At 42.1% G+C, this 12,381-nt stretch overlaps 1 protein-coding gene across 1 annotated transcript; it reads left to right on the plus strand.

The window, feature by feature from the left end:
- Positions 1–2,266: 2,266 nt before the first annotated feature.
- Positions 2,267–9,264, plus strand: ckap4 (cytoskeleton-associated protein 4). Its single transcript, NM_001078950.1, has 2 exons — positions 2,267–2,678; positions 7,865–9,264. The coding sequence occupies exons 1-2, from the start codon at positions 2,364–2,366 to the stop codon at positions 9,197–9,199; spliced, it is 1,650 nt and encodes a 549-aa protein (NP_001072418.1). The 5' UTR covers positions 2,267–2,363; the 3' UTR covers positions 9,200–9,264.
- Positions 9,265–12,381: the final 3,117 nt, after the last annotated feature.

Below are 12,381 nucleotides of genomic sequence, written 5' to 3' on the forward strand. Positions count from 1 at the left end.
TAGCATGTCCCAATTTACTCATGTACTACAAAGCCACATTATACTGGACCAAATGGCAGACTGGCAAACCCCTCCAGGAACCAAAAAATGGGTAGATATGGAAAACTGGACAAAAAAAAACCAATTTGGCCACACCCTAACAGCACACATCTGGACTCATGGGAAACACCCCAACCTGGCCCTTGAAAATGCATTCATACTGATCAAAGCATCATTACAAACCTAGTATGTGGACAAAACCAATCAAACCCTCACAAAACAACCATCAGCTCTAGCATCGATTACCATACTAGAGAATGTAGCATAAAAATATTGTACAGATGGTACATGACCCCCGGAAAGGATACACACAGCCGAATAGCCCAGAAATTCTGGTCACAGACAGAGCAACTTAATAAGACCCTCACAGGCATAAACATGCCTACTTGCTAGGAACTGGGAAAAAAACACCCTGCCCACCCTATTGGACATTTGAGCAAAACAAGAGCACATCCAACCAAGCTGTGTCTGTAATAAAATGCAAGCAAAAGAATAAAAATTTTTTTTTTAAAGTATACTATAAAAATCATGACAGTATTCCGGTAATGACAGTAATTGTACCCGGACCACCGATAAGGAGTGGTGAGTGACCTGACTCTTTTAAATATTTTTTTTAAAGGTTTTCTGAGTTGTGTTGCTAACTGAACGGAGTAAACATTTCTAGTGAAAGGCTTAGGGCATGGGCACACGAGCCCTATATTTAATCTGGTGAGCTTTTCTCCATATTTAAAAATTGTTTAAAATTGTAACTGGTAGCCAATGAGTTCCTTTTATATATACAAAAAGGCTGTTTTAACCTAAGATAGGTTGGGAGCATCCTTTTGTTATAGTAGTGTATATTGGGACAAAAAGGTTTGTCTTAGTGAGAATTGTCTGTTGGATGGCAGGTATATAGCACCCAGGCTGAGGTACTGGCTCCTTTAAATCTCCAGGGCAGGAGAGGCTATGACCCTGAAGTATGACTAGAGAATGCTGGAGCCAATTAGGCAATACCTGAAGCATTTAAGGTGAGCCTGGGTGTGCAGCAAGTGTTCATTTTCTGGGAGAGGCTCTGAGGGGTGGGCTGGACTAGTTACAAACACCCCGATTCTGGGACTTCAGAAAGGGACTGCCAAGCATTGGCAGTGAGGATTTGATTATACCATTTGGTGAAACTACTAATTGTAGATTTCAGTATCCCAATAGTCTCCTCAGGTCTCCTCTCCCTTCCTTCCTCCTTGATCTTCCTTTCTTTACTTTGTTTACTTTCTCATTGGTTCTCACCTGTAACCAAGCTGTATCTGTAATAAAATGCAAGTGATACATCTCTGCTACTGCAGGTGACTAAACTCTCCTAAATGCCTTTCCACCTGCAACAAAAGCCAATGCATTGCTTCGGTTTTTCAAAGTCGCATGATGTTTCCTCCTGCAGGCAACTTTGTTCAACTTCAGAAAACCGAAGTGACGCGTATGCACATCATTGGGGGGGAGCGCAGCATGTAAAGTGCGCAGACGGCATGCAGATGGGGGAGCATAGTAAATCAGTGGTGGGAGTAAGAGATCCCGGAACTAGGGGTTGGCAACAGAGGTACCTGCCTAGTTGCGCCCTAGGCAGGTGCCTCTTCTACCTACCTCTAGTTCCGGCCCTGTGCCTTGTTGTCAAAATGGTTAAAATATTATGTATTATCACTTCCTTGCCTTAAGGAGTTCCCACTGTTTGTTCCACCCCAACAGGAAATCAGTTTAATTCAAACCCAAATATATTTGTTACGCTAAACCTGTTCCCTGAAATTTCACATTATTTTATTTCTTTGGGAAATCTGCCAAGTTTCCAAATATCACATTGTATCTGGGAGAAATCTACCAAGTTTGCAAAATTTTTTCAAGTTTATGATGTTTCTTTTCTGCTGAAATCTGCAGAGTGTTTCAGCAAGTTTGACAATAAAAAAAGGTTTAACAAAAAAAAGTGCAATTTCCTTCTCAACCCCCCTCCAGTCATTTGCACAGCTCCAGCCCACACCCCCACGATACACAGCGAGACTTTGCCAAGCATCCTGTGTGATTGTATTGCAGCCTGCTGCCGGAGCCCCTGGGGGTGTGCGAGTGAGTGTATGCGTGGCAGTCTCTCCAGCAGTGCAGAGCAGGAGGAGTCAGGCTGGGTGTGTTTGCACAGGGGCACAGCCTTCACTTTTTGGAGCAGCCTCCCCATTTAGATGCTTCGGTGCCTCCCCACAGCCCTTTTTTGGCTGGAGTGTACAGTAGCCCCAGCAGCTACTCAAAGAGATTCACAGCACTGCTCACCCTCCCACAGAGAAGCTTTGCACACTCAGCACTGACTGCACATCATGTCTGGGGGTGCTAGGCAGAGGAATAAAGGGGCAAATGCTGAGTCTAACTCCCAAGCTGCCACACATGAAGGGGAAAAGAAGTTCAAGTCCAACAAGGGGGTCTCCTCTTCCTCCTCCCAAAAGACAAGTTCTGGGTTAGCTTGGAAACTTTTCACCCTTGTCTTTTATATAGGTCTCATTGCTGTGTGTGCCTGCACTGGCTGGGTGGTGTACAGTCTGCAGGATGAACTGAGCCAAATCGGCAGCAACCTCCGACACATCTCCCAGCAGAAAGCTGACCTGGCAGAGACCGTGGCCTCCCTGCAAAAACAAGTAAGAGATATTAATCTAAAAATGAAAATAGAGTTCAGTCCCCTGCTTTCTATTCCATTTTATCACAGGGCGAGGATAGGGTTTGCAGTGATAAATTGGGTCTGAACCACTTGTTGCTCTCAGGTAATAAGCCAGGCTCATTACAGATTAAAGGAGAAGTTTATTATTACAGGGTATTATAGTTCTACAGCAGGCTCTTTAACTTCAGACCATGAACATGAGCAGTACAAGAGGCATATGATGGGAAGGGAATGAGTTATCCCTGCTTGTATTACTTCCTTGTTTAGAATATATACACCCTCCTCTGGTGATCTGCCCAGGAAGTTATTAAGTGGGTAACTGAGTTGATTTGCTGCTGTCACTACATAGCTCTGACTCCCAGGAGCCACCAAGAGCTAAAAGCAGGCCCGGATTTGTGGAAAGGCCACAAAGGCCCGGGCCTAGGGCGGCACAAGTTTAGGGGCGGCATGCCACCCCGCCGCAACAGAATTTTTAAATTTGGCTCCCATACGGAGCAGTCGGGACCTCTCCCCACTGCTCCGTATGGGAGTTTAAATGTGCGATTGCGCATGCGCGTTGATCGCGCATGCGCACTCGGGGAGAGAGGGCTTCGCGCAGGCGCACTCGGGGGGGGGCGGGGGCGGTGGCGGCCTCGGGGCGCCGAGAACTTAAATCCGGCCCTGGCTAAAAGGTAGATGCTAGGAGTTGTTTTCAACAATAACTGAAGGTTGCAGCCTTAATTTAAGATGTTATGGGGGGGGGGGGTGAATGGGGGTGGCCTTGGTGCTCTACACTTAGTCCCACAGTTACACCCCCTTTGCCTGACATCACTGTACCTCACCATATTTACTATGTACCCCTGACATTATTTGTCTTACTATAAACTTACTATATAACTATAAAATAGTTTGACCCTTTCCCTTGTCACCAACTTGCCTTACTATACACGCTATATTACAGCTCCAGCCTTCCCCTGATATTCTCTTATATCCTAGTTATACCCCTCACATCACTATAACTCACCATAAACACTATCTTACAGGTATAACCCTTTTCTTGATATCATTAAGCCTACTACATACAATATTTTATGCTTTCAGTCCTCCTTATATACAATCTTACGTTACACACTAACCCACAGTTATTTTCCTCACAACATTTTCACTTACTATAAAGACTCCACAGTTGTACCCTTTTCCTTGCTGCCATATTGCCTTACTATATACACTATCTTCCCATACTCTATCTTTCCTAACTATATATACTTCCCCATAGTTACAGCCCCTACCCCTTGCACCAATTTTTCAGCAGGATGAATGGAGCTAAATTGACATAGATTACAGTTACCCCCACTTCCCCTAACAGCAAATTGTCTTACTACACTATCACACACTTACAACCCCTTTCAGTACTCACTATGCCACAGGTGCAGTCCCTACCCCTCAGAGACAATCTTGCCTTAATATACTCACTATCCCACAGTTACATTCCCTACCCCTGAGACCATCATGCCTTAAAGGAACAGTAACACAAAAAAATAAAAATGTTTTAAAATAATTAAAATATAATGTACTGTTGCCCTGCACTGGTAAAAGTTGCGTGTTTGCTTCAGAAGGACTACTATAGTTAATAGAAATAGCTGCTGTGTAGCCATGGGGGCAGCCATTTAAATTGAAAAAAGGAGAAAAGGCACAGGTTACATTAAAAGAAACCAGATAAACTGTGTAGAATACAATGGGAATCTGCTACTTATCTGTTATCTGCTTAGTAACCTGTGGCTTTTCTCCTTTTTTCAATTTAAATGGCTGCCCCCATGGCTACACAGCAGGGTATTTATATAAACTACAGTAGTGTTTATGAAGAAAACACACAACTTTTACCAGTGCAGAGCAATAGTATATAATATATTAATTATTTTTATACACTTTTATTTTTTGGTGTTACTGTTCCTTTAATATACTCACTATTCCACATTTGCAGTCCCTCTAAGTCACTAAGATTCATGTTACCTTGAATTCCCCTTCCTGTCACTTTTACAATCAGTTCGGGATCGGGATGTCCCTGCTGCCACTGAATGCAATGCACTAAGCAGATTTTTCTCTCCCAATTATTTCTGAAATCTGAGGGGCAGGAGCTGTTTGAAATGCATTTAAACTGTGAAGTATAGCATAGTTCCTAGTGTTCAGCTGTGTATGAGGTAGCAGAAACCAACTGTGTCACAGGACTGGAGGAGAACCCATGACATATTCAGTGGAGTAACTAGATGTTACAGATCCCCACAACTAATGGGCCTTGCTGGGCCCCTAAACTTCTGCCCCCCCCCCCCCACAGGACTCACAGATGATTCAAGACACACACAATCATGGGTGATCCACATTGTGTGAAGATGATTTTTTTCTTGTAAGGGGTGGCCGAAGTTAAGCCACTAAATGATATTTAAATTCATTTGTTAATGAGTGCACAGGAGACTCCTGTAACACATGGGCCATGTTGTAAGTGTAGCAAAGTCTGCACCTGGCCTAGTAACCCATAGCAACCAATAAGGATGTAACAGTTACTGGTTGGCTGTTTAAAGCCAGATATCAGGTTGCTATGGATTACTAGATCTGCTGCAAACTGGTACAAAATTTACTATTGTACAACATTAAAGGAAAGGGGTCATTTTGGGTAAAGTTTAAAATAAATGGTTATTTAATATCTTGGGAATTCTAATTTGGATGGGGCACCCCTAGTCTGGTATGTCCAATCATAGACCCAACCCCTAAAATTCCATTTTCTCTAGGCCTATGTGGCCTTCCCACTAATTCCATGCCTGTCGTTGGAACTCTGGGAGATTGAATGTTACTAACGTGTTTTCATATTGCTTTAAATTTGCCATTAGTCATTTGCACACAACCAAATGTTAGACTTCAAAAAGGGACTTGAACTCCAAGTTAAAGTTGGCTGCCAGCTTGCTAGCTTTGTAGCAGGGCTAGGCAGAAGAGGCAGCTGCCTAGGGCGCAACGATTCTCCTGTCTACCCCTAGTCCTCCTCCTCTGTCATTGCCAATGCCGCTTGTCATTAGCGGTGGAGGCAATGACCGTTCGGATCGCCCCCCCCCAACGGCGCATGCGCGCCAATCAGGACCAGAACTAGGGGTAGGCAGAAGAGGCAGCTGCCTAAGGCGCAACAATTGGGGGCGCCAGGCAGGAGCCTCTCCTGCCTACTCCTAGTCTGTGCTGTGCTCTGGTTTCATTGTCCCCGCCGCTTGTCATTACGCAGCGGGGGTAATGAACTACCGGTTCGCATCTCACCCCCCCACCCGCGCTGAGCTGCGCATGCGCGCCAATACAGGGGGGGATTGTTTGCATTAGCGCAGGTGCAGGGGCAAGGTGGCCGACTGGGTTGCCTAGGGCGCCCGGTCGGCTTGGCCCTCCCCTGGCGCCAAAGCAAAAGCGAGGGGGGGCAGAGGTGCAGGGGGGGGCGCGATCCGAATGGGGAGTGGCCGACAGGATTGCCTAGGGTGCCCGGTTGTCTTGGTCCGCCCCTGGGCAAATGCACATGGGCACCTATTGCCCAACAATGTTCCAGTATTACTGAACTACAGCTGTACTTGCCAATAAAAGTAGTATCTGTCACTTCTTTTCTTTTCTATTCACTGCTGGTTCTGGCCACATAACACCATTGAAACAATGTAGCAGTAATCAGCTGTCCGCAAGACTTTCTTTCCCGCAATCCCTTAAAGGGGTACAGGAAGTTGCACCACACTTCTGTAAGTGTTTTGGCAAAAGAAACTGTGCATATGTTTTTTTTTTTACAAAAAATGCCATTCACTACAATGTCCCAATATCCATTTATTTCACTGATTTTAAAGTATTTTGTAAATGTCATTGTTATTGGAAGCAGTGTTCTCTGGTTCAGACTCTAAAAACAATGTAGAAGTCAATTCTCCTTCAGGTTTGTTAATTAGCTGACCTCTGATTGACTGATCCAGGAGTCAGAACCACCAGTGCAGCAAGACAGATACTTCTTTCAGTATGCCTTGAAACCTATTTAAAATGTGTAATGTATCTGAATTCTTGGGCACAGCAGAACTGACCTTTATGACCACAATACAGATAGGTTGGTATGTGCAGTAAAATGATGCCAGTGCTATACAGGGGGCTGTCAGTAGCTGACAGAATGTAGTAACAATTGCAGGCTGTGAAGGAATTGGTTCACACTGGTTTCTTTACTTAGAACATATTTGTATGCTCTCTGCTAAATATACCCTTCCTACTCGCTACTGCTCTGTTTCAGATCTAGTCTGCTAAAGGGGATACATTCTCTTAGATGTGTCTTAGATGGGCGTAAAAAATGGCTAGAAGAGTACATGTAGAAAAAATTTTGCCTGTGTACACATTTTACATAATTCTAGTCCAAATAAGTTTAAAGGGCCACCATGTTTTAGAATAGTGCTTAGTATAGGGGAATACCTATACTGCCATAGTTTTAAGGTATCTCTCTGTACAGGCTATGTGCAAACAAATAAGGCTGCTCCTGCTGAATTGTGCTTTGTATATAGAGGAACAGCAATCATGCAAACAGAGTTTTCTCAACCTATGAGGCTCTTCCTACTCAACTGTGCCTAGCCAAGGGAAATGAGATTACAGTATGTCTCAATACCTATACTGCCATATACAGGCTATGAGCAACCTTATGCTGAATTGTGGTTAGTACATTGGAATATTTATTATTAAATATTATTTAATTGCTAAATATTTTGGCTGAATATTTTATAATGAATATTAATAATGAGCATCTTTGAGTTTTTCTGCAATAAAATAGCTCTAATTATGTTTTTCTGCATAAAACATAATTAGAGCTAGCTTTGTATCAGAAACCAGTTCTCTTACAGTCAAGACACTAGTTTCCACAATTCCTTGGTCTGTCAATCACAGAATCTGCGAAGCGCTGTAGGAATTGGAGGACTGCTCACTTCTGCAACTACAACAGTGTTGCAATGGTGTTAATAGTCAGGGAAGGACATTTTAGTAGGCAGAAGATGAATTTAAATGCAGTTCACACTTACAAATACCTTTAACATGATTGAACATTTTTAATGAATGTATAAAAGTTGAAAATAGCTGTTTTGGGGTGGAGTTGCCCTTTAACTGCAAGTGAATTTTTCTGAACGTATTTTGATACGGTTTCATTTTATGTTTCAGGCTAAAGGACTGGAGAACACAGTCAGCCGCCTGGAATTCATTTCCAAAGACATTCAGGAAAAGCAGCAATCCCATGAATCCTCCCTTAAAAAAAGTGAGAAGGATTTGGATCAAATCGGGGCCATACTGAAAAAATTTCAGAGAGAATTCTCCGGCGACATTCAGGTTGTAAAGGAGCAAAGGGAGACAGACTCAATCCACTTTGAAAACACTGTTAAGGAGAAATTCATGGAGCTCAATAATTCCCTGAACGACGGCATCAAGGAGGTCATTGAGGTGCAGAAAACAAGTCAGGAGGAAATCAACATGTTAAAGGATAAACTGGCATCGTTGGCTGAATTCCATTTGATTCAGAGTGAACTCGAGAATTTAAAACTTTCCAATTCAGAGCTGCAGTCATCAATCTTATCCAATGGAGAGTCTGTCCAGTGGTTGATGACCAATGCCCAAAATTTAGATTCCATTACAGCCAACACCAACGACATTCAACTTCTCCGAGACCAACACAGTGACTTGAAGTCAAATGTGGACGCCCAACTGGCAGCGGTTGAGGAATTAAAGGCAAAATTGTCAGACTCTAGCGAACTCCAAACACTGAGTGGAAAGCTGGTGCAACTGGCTTCCACTTTTTCCGATGTCAAAAGTCAGTTTGAAGCCACCAAAAATGACTTGCTGAAGGAATTTGAAAGCAACACTGGCAGCTTGGAATCAAAGTTAAAACCCATTGAGCACACTGTGAATGTATTAAATTCTCAGGCAGCTGTCCAGTTTGAAGATTTAGATGATCTAAAAGCAAGTTTAAAGGAGTATAGTCAGAGGTTGGGACGTGCCGAGGAAGCTCTGGAAGATGTACAGCAGAAGTCTTTAGGAGATACAGATGCTGCAACTGACAAGCTACCCAATTTAGAGGAAGGACTGAAAACATTAAATATAGAGGTTGCTACTTTGAGGTCAACCGTAGCTGACCTCCCGAAAGACTATACTGACGTGGAGAAGCTCCAACATCAGATTACTAGTGCCTTAGAAGCTCACAAAGATGAGCTTGATGGTTTTAGACAAGAGTACAACCAGTGGAGAAGTAGCATTGAAGAAAACATCAGCAACATTGGATCTTCCATCCATCAGCTTAATGCCGATGAGTTAAACTTGTCTGTGGCCAAACTGGAGACAGACTTGAAGATGTTGAGGATTGCAGTCGACAGTTTGGTGACTTATTCAGTCAAAATAGAAACCAACCAAAATGAGTTGGAATCTTTGAAGGATTCACTTCAGGCTCTGAAGGAGAGCACTGAGATGATGATGGTGAAATTAGAACAAATTCAGGAGACGGTATAAAAATTTTGGGTGCACATTAGGGTTTTTTTTATTTGCATTTGTGTTTAATAAAGTATATGTATTGGGGTTTGTTTGTTTTTTTTGGATATTTTGGAGTATCTCACTAAGGATATGGTGATGAACAAACATGAAACATCCTGGTTGGAATCACCATATCAACATACTTTCATAGAACCCTGACTAATATTTTATTAAAGGGGTTGTAAAGCCAATCATAATGATGTCCCACTGCACCCCCTAGTTTTGCTATAGAAGTTGCCAAAAAACATGGAGCCAGCTGGGATTCTCATTGGAGGATTTTTTGCATCTTAATTCAGCCACTGGCCCTGAAGATTTGGGGGAAAGTTTTGGAAAAGTCTTAATTTGCAATATTGCTTTAAGAATACAACCTTGATGTTGCTGGACTACAGCTCCCAGCATGCCTCAACCTTTGTTGTATGTTAAATTGTTCCAGGATTTGTAGTCCAGCAACAAGTAATGTTAGGTTGAACAGAGCAGTGCAGTGCAGAAGGGTTTAGTACCCCTTTAAAGACCAATGGACCAATGTATCAGTTACAACGTGAAAGCAAAGTCTACTTGAAGGGACAGACACATGCCTTTTCAAGAGTTAAAAAGAAAGTCTTCTGGCCTCTGGCACAGATTCTCAGCACTGAACATATCTGTCCTTTATTCCCATGTCTGATTCAAGTGTTGTGTAATGAAGAAAAACAATGAAATTATTATGTCTATAATAATATAATAGGAAAATGCCCGACATAGTGCTAGGAATAAGCATTCTAATTGGCCACTTCTCTTGCACTTATGATGAGATTTTTAGTCAATAGAATGCTCAGTCGTGAATTTTCTTTCATCTATAATTATGTTTTTTCTTCAACTTTCTTTCAACTTTTATAGCAAAACTAGGGGGTGCAGGGGCCAGAATTATAATTGGGTTTACAACCCCTTTAAGTCTACTGCATGGGGAAGATCATGTGCTGGGAACTTTGCTTCCTGTTGCGTTGTATATACTATGTTGGATAAAAGATTAAATAAAAAGCTCCCTTGTTCTAAAACCATGGAAATAGTCACACAGAGCAGACAACTGCTTTTAAAGGTAAAAAGTACGTAATCTATGTCAGATTGGGCCGTGAATTTAAATGGTTATACTGTACCTCATTCAGTTTCAAAACTGGGTCAAGTTGTTATTATGGGGGACTTTAATTATTCGGACATTGACTGGAGTAATGGGGTGGCTAAGTCAGAAAAAGCTAGTAGGTTTGTAAATATGCTAAATGACAACTTTTTATTTCAGGCAGTTCAAGAACCTACTAGGAATGACTCTATTTTGGACCTGGTAATATCTAATAATACTGAACTCATCTCTAACATTTGTGTGGGTGAGCATTTGGGGAACAGTGATCACAACATGGTCTCCTTTGAGATAATGCTGTAGAGACAGCTCTATAAGGGAGTAACTAAAACGCTTGATTTTAGACATGCCAGTATAAGGGAATCTCTGCAATGTGTCAACTGGGAAAGGCTTTTCATGGGGTTAGACACAGAAGGAAAATGGAACATCTTTAAAACATTGCTTTGCAGGTATACACAACAGTATATTCCCCTTGTAACCTTTATGGCTGAATAAAAGTGTTAGTGTCGAGGTTCGTAAGAAAAAACGTGCTCTTAAAGCATTTAAGTTAGCTGGGACAGCAGAAACTTTCATCAGGTACAAGGAAGCAAATAAAGCATGCAAAAAAGCTATCAGGCAAGCTAAAATAGAGATGGAAAGGGATATTGCAACTAGGAGTAAAAAGAATCCAAAATATTTTTTAAATTATGTGAATAGTAAAAAAATGAAGCAAGAAGGGCTGGTAACCTTATTATCACGGGGGGGTAAGTTGGTTGATGAGAATGGGGAAAAAGCAGAAATTTTGAATTCTTATTTTTCATCTGTCTATACATCTGAGGAGCCAGCTAATGAAGGCTTCCCTTTTTAATATGCCCAGTTCTAGTAATTTAGCTACTGACACATGGGTCACTCGGGAGGAAATTCAAAAAAGACTTGAACATGTAAAGGTAAACAAAGGTCCAGGACCGGATGGGATTCATCCCAGGGTATTAAATGAGCTGAGCGCTGTGATTGCACCACATTAGCAATCCGCCAGTCTCTCTGCACCATGCCAGACCTCAACGAATCCTGAAAAATTAAGTGAAGAGGCTTCTCTTCACTTAATTTTTCAGGATTCGTTGAGGTCTGGCATGGTGCAGAGAGACTGGCGGATTGCTAATGTGGTGCTGTTATTTAAAATGGGATCCCGTTCTCAGCCTGAAAACTATAGGCATGTTAGTCTGACATCAGTAGTAGGAAAACTTTTGGAAGGGGTAATAAGGGATAGGGTACTTGAATACATTGCAGTTCACAATACTATAAGTTTGTGCCAGCATGGTTTTATGCATAACAGATCTTGCCAGACTAATTTAATTGCCTGTTATGAGGAGGTGAGTAGGAACCTTGATGCTGGAATGGCAGTTGATGGTAAGAGTGGTGGTAAATGGAACATTTTCTAATTGGACCAGTGTGGTTAGTGGAGTACCGCAGGGGTCAGTCCTTGGTCCTTTGCTTTTTAACTTGTTTATTAATGACCTGGGCATAGACAGTACTGTTTCTATTTTTGCTGATGACACAAAATTGTGCAAAACTATAAGTTCCATGCAGGATGCTGCTGCTTTGCAGAGCGATTTGACAAAATTGGAAAACTGGGTAGCAAACTGGAAAATGAGGTTCAATGATGATAAGTGCAAAGTTATGCATTTTGGTAGAAATAATATAAACGCGAACTATCTACTGAATGGTAGTGTGTTGGGGGTATCCTTAATGGAGAGGGATCTAGGGGGTTTTGTAGATAACAAGTTGTCTAATTCCAGGCAGTGTCATTCTGTGGCTACTACAGCAAATAAAGTGCTTGTCTTGTATAAAAAAGGGCATTGACTCAAGGGATGAGAACATAATTTTGCCTCTTTATAGGTCCCTGGTAAGGCCTCACCTTGAGTATGCAGTGCAGTTTTGGGCTCCAGTCCTTAAGAAGGATATTAAAGGAACAGTAACACTAAAAAATGAAAGAGCTTTAAAGTAATAAAAATATAATGCACTGTTGCCCTGCACTGGTAAAACTGGTGTGTTTGCTACAGTAACACTACTATAA

The sequence above is a fragment of the Xenopus tropicalis genome, chromosome 3, assembly GCF_000004195.4.
Source record: "Xenopus tropicalis strain Nigerian chromosome 3, UCB_Xtro_10.0, whole genome shotgun sequence".
Lineage (NCBI taxonomy): Eukaryota > Metazoa > Chordata > Amphibia > Anura > Pipidae > Xenopus > Xenopus tropicalis.

Coding starts and splice junctions, on each gene's coding strand:
- ckap4 (NM_001078950.1), top strand. CDS start 2,364: ATGTCTGGGGGTGCTAGGCAGAGGAATAAAGGGGCAAATGCTGAGTCT. Junction 2,679..7,864: donor TGGCCTCCCTGCAAAAACAA/GTAAGAGATATT, acceptor TTTATGTTTCAG/GCTAAAGGACTGGAGAACAC.